At 42.7% G+C, this 7658-nt stretch overlaps 1 protein-coding gene across 2 annotated transcripts in view; it reads right to left on the bottom strand.

Moving 5' to 3' along the window:
• Window positions 1-364: 364 nt before the first annotated feature.
• The window catches only part of LOC134949305 (cytochrome P450 2C18-like), a 117388-nt gene continuing 110094 nt past the window's right edge, over window positions 365-7658 (bottom strand). For both annotated transcript variants that reach the window (XM_063937803.1, XM_063937802.1), the window contains exon 9: window positions 365-592. In XM_063937803.1, the coding sequence (XP_063793873.1) occupies window positions 411-592 (182 nt within the window). In that variant the 3' untranslated portion in view covers window positions 365-410. The remainder of the gene's footprint in view (window positions 593-7658) is intronic.

Below are 7658 nucleotides of genomic sequence, written 5' to 3'. Positions count from 1 at the left end.
AAAGCATTAGGGGGGTGTGGCAGTCTGAACGGGAGTGGGCCAGTTCTATTTTCGGTCAGGCTGCCCTGCCAGGGGTCAACCTTAAACAATGCATCAACAATGTAATTGCGGACGCATCAGGAGGCGGCCTGTCACACATTTGGGAGGCCTTGCTCTGTGCTGGACGGCCCCTAGCATGTGAAGAGATGGACATAGATCTGGCTGCGTATTCAGCAATCTGCGTCCATCTCTGAATCAGCCACTAAATCCGAAACATTGCTTTGCAACTAAACTTTTTATTGCAGTCTCCTAGAAAGCCGTCTCTTCCCCTATATATAGTTTTTCATTTATCATGTACGTTTTAAATAAAAAATGCACTTAGAACTTGGAACAGAACACTGGTGTTATCTTTAATACATGGAATAACATCATCAGCGAGGGACGACCAACATCTCATAAATACGAGGTCTGCAAGAATTGGTATTGGCTTCTGGTGTTATATTTATGTCAGTCGTGTCCATTGTGGATTTCAACATAAACATTTGCAATATAGAAGTGATAAAGAGGAAGAGCTCCATACGAGCCAGACCCTCCCCCACACACATACGTTTCCCTGGGGATGACATGGAAAATAAAAACCATTAGTTACAGTAAATATTGACATACCGAAGCAAGTTAAAAAAAATATCTAAATTGACTTTATAATAAAGACACATTATTGATAAATATAAAGTACAGTAAAACACTTGCTTGTCTTATGTAGTCTGAAATCTCACACTAATGCCAGCAGGGGTCCTGCTTCATAGGGTCCCATGGTAAAAACATTGTCCTCCCCCAACTAGCCAGCACTGGCTGGGGATTCCTCAGGAAGTGGGAACCCTCCAATAAAAGGGTTCCCCCCTCCCGAGTAAACGCCAGGCATAAGCTGAAGTGTGCAGAAACGATGGTGTAAATTAGACTGAAATGTTGTCCGTCACAGTGGGATAGCAGGTTCCAGCAAGTCTGTCCTGCATGCTGGCACTTGGAGAATAGCAAGTGGCAGCATACCCCGGCACCTAAAGTTCCACTGTAAATTAAATATTTAAATAATCACAAGACACATACCAAATATGGTAGTTCTTTATTGCACACTCAGGGGCAGATTTATTAAGCCTGATGAAGTTATAAAGTGGAAGGCGATAAAGTACCAGCCAATCAGCTCCTAACTACCATGTCACAGGCTGGGTTTGAAAAATGACAGTTAAGAGCTGACTGGCTTGTGCTTTATCACCTTCCAGTTTATCACTTTACCAAGCTTAATAAATCTGCCCCACAGATCTGACAAAGCCTTAGGATGAAACACATCAGAAGGAAGTGATTACAGTGGATACCAACAAGGATTCCTCCGCTACAAGGGGATTCCATCACTGTGGCACAAACCTGCCGCAGGAAGAAGCCATAAACCAGCCAAACCAGGATGTACAGGGGATTTATTGCCAGGAGAGGAGTAAAGCAGTAGGAAGCAGGGAAATACATTGAAAAGCAGTTAGAAGGACTTAGCCATGGCCAGCTTACTTGTAAGCATATGCTAGTGGGACGCCTCTCATAGCGAGTACTGTATGCACAAGTGAAAGTCAGAATGCCAGGTTCTATCTCAGCCAAGAAATTCAGTGGCAGTGACCAACATTGGAGACTTTTACAATATTGATTACTGCTTGCATAACTCTGGATATCCATCTTGTGCTCATCACAATGTTTGGGAGCCAAGTAAATTAATTGATCAAGTGTGCAATCATAGTACATAGTAACTTATTAAAAAGTGCCACTGTGATACATATTGATTTTAAGAGACTATTCTACATTTAGTATTGACATATGTATGGCTAACAGCAGCACCTTAAGACACATCCACAGTGATTATTATAATACTTTAAGTATAGAGAAGCTCATAATTGAGATATAGCTGAATATTGTGAATTTTTATTGTGATATACAAATTAAATGTATTCATTTTTTAATCTTGACCAGTCACATGATATTTGAATACATACTGTATATTGTGTTTTTGTACATACTGTATAGGCATACAAACTATTAGAAACATAGAATTTGACGGCAGATAAGAACCACTTGGCCCATCTAGTCTGCCCCTTTTTTTTATCCTTTAGGTAATCTCAACCCTTTTTGAACCTTAATTCTTTGTAAGGATATTCATATGTCTATCCCAAGCATGTTTAAATTGCGCTACCGTCTTAGCCTCTACCGCCTCTGATGGGAGTCTATACCACTTATCCACTACCCTTTCAGTGAGTAATTTTTCCTTAAATTTTCCATGAACCTGCTTCCCTCCAGTTTCAGTGTATGTCCTCGAGATCTGATACTTCTCTTCCTTTGAAGAATGTTTCCCTCCTGAACTTTGTTAAGACCCTTGGTATATTTACAAGATTCTATCATGTCCCCCCTTTCCCTTCTCTCCTCCAAACTATACATGTTAAGATCTTTTAGCCTTTCCAGGTAAGTTTTGTGATGTAGGCCATGCACCATTTTAGTTACCCTTCTTTGTACACTCTACTGTATTTATATCCTTCTGGAGATATGGTCTCCAGAACTGGACACAGTATTCCAGATGGTGCCTTACCAATGACCTATACCGTGGCATTATTACTTCTTTTTTCATGCTACTGATTCCTCTCCCTATGCAACCAAGCACCTGACTTGCCTTTCTCATTGCTTTGTTGCATTGCTTTCCTGCCTTTAAGTAGAGATGTGCACAGGAAATTTTTCGGGTTTTGGATTCGGTTCCGCGGCCGTGTTTTGGATTCGGACGCGTTTTGGCAAAACCTCCCTGAAATTTTTTTGTCAGATTCGGGTGTGTTTTGCATTCGGGTGGTTTTTTTTTTTCAAACAACCATCAAAAACAGCTTAAATCATAGAATTTGGGGGTCATTTTGATCCCATAGTATTATTAACCTCAATAACCATAATTTCCACTCATTTCCAGTCTATTCTGAACACCTCACAATATTATTTTTAGTCCTAAAATTTGCACCGAGGTCGCTGGATGACTAAGCTAAGCGACCCAAGTGGCCGTCACAAACACCTGGCCCATCTAGGAGTGGCACTGCAGTGTCAGACAGGATGGCACTTAAAAAAGTTGGCCCCAAATAGCACATGATGCAAAGAAAAGAGAAAAAGAAGTGCACTGTGGTCACTGGATGGCTAAGCTAAGCGACACAAACACCTCAATATCACAGGAATTATTAATTCTAATCAATGGTATTATTAGTCCAAATCACTGGAAGAAAGTGACAAAATCAAAGGAATTATTCGTTCTAATCAATGGTATTATTGGTCCACATCAATGGAAAAAAATGACAAAATTACTGGAATTATTCGTAAACATTTGTAGAAAGTCGCTGCTTTCTGATTACAGAAATGCTCAGATATTCCTGCAAATCCACAATCCCTTCCCAGAGGAAAAAGAAATTGAGAAACCGTTGTTTGAGAACGTTTGTTCTCTTTCCCTTACAAATGAACAAACCACTTTCCAAGAAGACTGACGTCTTTGAATATAAAGTAGGTGGTGTATTAGAGAAAAAAGAGTGCAAGAGACCAGCCATAGTTTCTGAAATATTATGAAAAAATGTTACTGTATTTTATAAGCACTTATTCCTAACTCTGCTAAGTATTGTTTGGTATACTGTATCTGGCTTCCATGAGGTAGTTGTCCATTATTGCAGCTTCCATTGACCTTTTTGAAAGCAGTAGAAGTTATCGATTCTTTTTTTTTTTCCCCCTATTTTTAATTTTTCTCCTGCATAGCCCAGTAAAATGTTGCAATGTTAAGTATTGACTTGTGCCTTCTGGGGGTCCACTTCTTCACCAAACCCAGCCAAATTTCATACTAACCCTCTGTTCCACGTTCTCTATGTACCCCATCTGTGTCACCCCTGTCTGTCTACCCCTCCCCTTTAGATTGTAAACTCTCACGAGCAGGGCCCTCTTCCCTCATCTGCTTATCCTTTGTCTTACTTTAATAATCTTCAACTGTACCACATCCAGCTGTCTTCTGCCACCTGATACTAATTCCAGTGTCATCTGCTGATGTAACTATGTTTATTTATCCTGTACTTGTCCTATACTGTCATCAACTGTAAGTTGATGTTTTCCTGTTTGATAATTTATGTACTCTGTTATTGGGCGCTGCGAAACCCTTGTGGCACCATATAAATAAAGGATAATAATAATAATAATAAAGGGTGTATAATCCCCAGGTGTATCTCACACATCGCTCAGTACAGATTACAGGATGTATAAAATAACCAGGTGTATAACACACATCGCACAGTACAGTATACATACTGGTCACAATAATGCAGCACAGAGATAGTATACTTGACACAGAGCTGCAAGATACACAGCAATGGCCTACTGTACTGTACTATATATGCAGTGCCGTTTCTAGCGGCGGGCGAGCCGTGCAACCGCACGGGGCGCCCGCCGCGGCACTTTGTGACATCTCCTCTCCTCCCTCTCTCTCCCCCCGAGCGCTCCTGCTCGGGGGGAGGGGCTTCGCGGAATGACGCGTTTGCGTCGTGATGTAACGACGCAAACGCGTCATTCCGCGAAGCCCCGCCCCCCGAGCAGGAGCGCTCGGGGGGAGAGAGAGGGAGGAGAGGAGATAAGCATCGAAGGAGGAGGCGGCCAGCGCGAGGGACGTGAGTCGCGGGACCCGAAGAGCGGGAAGATGTAAGTATTTTTTTTTCTCTCTCTCTCTCTCTCTCTCTCCCTCCCTTCCTCCCCCCCCCCCCCCACTTGACACCTGCCTGCCGGCTGCGCACTATGTAAAATGGGGATACCTGCCACACTATGTAAAATGGGGATACCTGCCCCACTGTAAAATGGGGATACCTGCCACACTGTGTAAAATGGGGATACCGGCCGCACAGTGTAAAATGGGGATACCTGCCGCACTGTGTAAAATGGGGATACCTGCCGCACTGTGTAAAATGGGGATACCTGCCTGCCGCACTGTGTAAAATGGGGATACCTGCCTGCCGCACTGTGTAAAATGGGGATACCTGCCTGCCGCACTGTGTAAAATGGGGATACCTGCCTGCCGCACTGTGTAAAATGGGGACACCTGCCTGCGTACTGTGTAAAATGGGGACACCTGCCTGCGTACTCTGTAAAATGGGGATATCTGCCTGCGTACTGTGTAAAATGGGGATATCTGCCTACCGTACTGTGTAAAATGGGGACACCTGCCTGCCGCACTTTGTAAAATGGGGACACCTGCCTGCCGCACTTTGTAAAATGGGGACACCTGCCTGCCGCACTTTGTAAAATGGGGACACCTGCCTGCCGCGCTTTGCAAAATGGGGACACCTGCTTGCCGCGCTGTGTAATATGGGGACACTTGCCTGGTGTAATGTGTAAAAAGGGGACTTTTTTTATTTTTATTTTTTCCCCATGTGGTGGGTGTGATGATATCAGACGAGACCACGCCCACTTTAATGAGACCACGCCCATTTTAATCAGGCCACACACCCTTGTCGGGAGCGCGTGCGCATGCTTTTTCTTTTTCTGGCTATATGGGGGGGGCACACGATTTTTTTTTATAGCAAGGGGGGGGGCGCATTTTGAAATCTCGCACTGGGAGCCAAATTGTCTAGAAACGGCCCTGTATATATGTATACTGCTGGTCACCAAAATGCTGCACTGTCCTACTATATACTGCTCACAATAATGCAGCACAGAGATAGTATACTTGAAGAGCAGCAAGATACACAGCAATGGCCTACAGTACTGTACTGTACTATATATGTATACTGCTGGTCACCAAAATGCTGCACTGTCCTACTATATACTGTTAACAATAATGCAGCACAGAGATAGTATACTTGAAGAGCTGCAAGATACACAGCAATGGCCTACTGTACTGTACTATATATGTGTCAGGTTTCTGATTTTGTCTGTTCCCAGAGGTGGCACTAGTGAGTCAGTGTTGGAAAGATGTATGAAACGTGGAGACTGAATAAAGTCCTGCGCATATGCGCTGATGTTTAATAAACACAAAGGTCACAGAACAATGATATAACAAAAGATGGTACGTAGCATTGGTAGTAGCAGAAATGAAATGATAAACGGTAACTGAATCCAAGGTAATAGTAAAAAGTCTCTGGCAACACAAATATATATTGGTGATTAGTTGATGGCTGAATGCAGAAGGTTTAAATCAAATAAAGTCTCTGACAACAAAACATGAAACAACTTGGCAACTGAATGCAAATGGTTTTAAGCGAAATAAAGTCACTGGAAACACAAATGTGAAATATCTTGGTAGCTGGATGTAAACGGATTTGTAATAACTGAAACAAAGCAAAATTCTGGGAACGTGGAATAACTTGATAAATGCAAATGGTTTGGAAAACAGAACTCCAGTGATACTTGCAAAGCACAGTCTCTGATAACAAAACGTGGAATAACTTGGTAAATGAATAATTGGAAAACAGAACTCTGGAAATACTGATAAATCGCACACTCTCTGTGTAGCTTAGTTCTTATTGCCACACAGGGCCCAGGCAGGAGACAGTCCCATAACAGCAAGCCTTGTTAAATGCTGAATGCACAGGTTGATATATTGATAACGGTATCCGGACTCCAGGTCGACAGCACAAAGGTCGACACACCTTAGGTCGACACACCTTAGGTCAACATGGCCAAAATGTCGACATGGACAAACGGTCAACAGGAACAATGTCGACATGGAAAAAGGTCGACATGAGTTTTTCGCGATTTTTTTCTTTTTTTGAACCTTTTCATACTTAACGATCCATGTAGACTACGATTGGAATGGTAAAGTGTGCCGAGCGAAGCGAACGCACCGTTCGCAAGCCATGCGAGGGGACGCGGTGCACTAATTGGGGTTCCCGGTCACTCTAAGAAGAAAACGACTCCAAAAAAACATAAAAAACTCATGTCGACATTTTTCAACGTCGACCTTGTTCCTTTCGACCTTTTGTCCATGTCGACCTAAGGTGGGTCGACCTTTGTGCTGTCGACCCTCAGTCCCAGACCCTAACGAGGTGCACAGGTTGGGCAATGAAATAAACACCTGAGGAGAGTCTCTTACTGCTGATGAACTGTGGCAGGCTGTGGCTGGAGTCTGGAGCAAGCAGGAGAAATGCAGAATGATGAATGGAATGAAATGATGAGAGGAACCACGGGGAACCACTGGAGACAGGAACACAGGGAACCAGTAGAACTTGACACACCAAATGTGATGTCCAAGGCAGAATAATGAATATAGTTTGCTGCGCTTGTGGAAAAGAGCTGCTCAAGTTGTTGTTTGACGTGTATGGAAATTGGACCGAGTGCTTATGTGTGCAAATGTGTAGTGTTCAGAAAAAAGTGAGAATTTATATGATGTGAAAAAATATATATATAAAAAATTATATATATATATAAATAAATAAAATGAAAATAAAAATAGAAAGTAAAATAAAAATAAAAAGGGGAGGGAATAGGAAAGGGGAAAGGGGAGAAGTGCAATGTTTACAGCTCCTTTTTGAAAAAATTGTGGAGCTTGTGGACACTTTTATGGAAGGGTGCAGTCTGTTCTTTTATAATGGAATCTTTCCCTGACTTACCCTATGCAGATGCGGCCGTTCGTCAAACCGGAAGTTGCGATGTTTACT

This window comes from Pseudophryne corroboree, chromosome 8 (genome assembly GCF_028390025.1).
Source record: "Pseudophryne corroboree isolate aPseCor3 chromosome 8, aPseCor3.hap2, whole genome shotgun sequence".
NCBI classification, from domain to species: Eukaryota; Metazoa; Chordata; class Amphibia; order Anura; family Myobatrachidae; genus Pseudophryne; species Pseudophryne corroboree.
The sequence above is the reverse complement of the archived record's forward strand: the minus strand, read 5'-3'. Positions and strand labels throughout refer to the sequence as shown.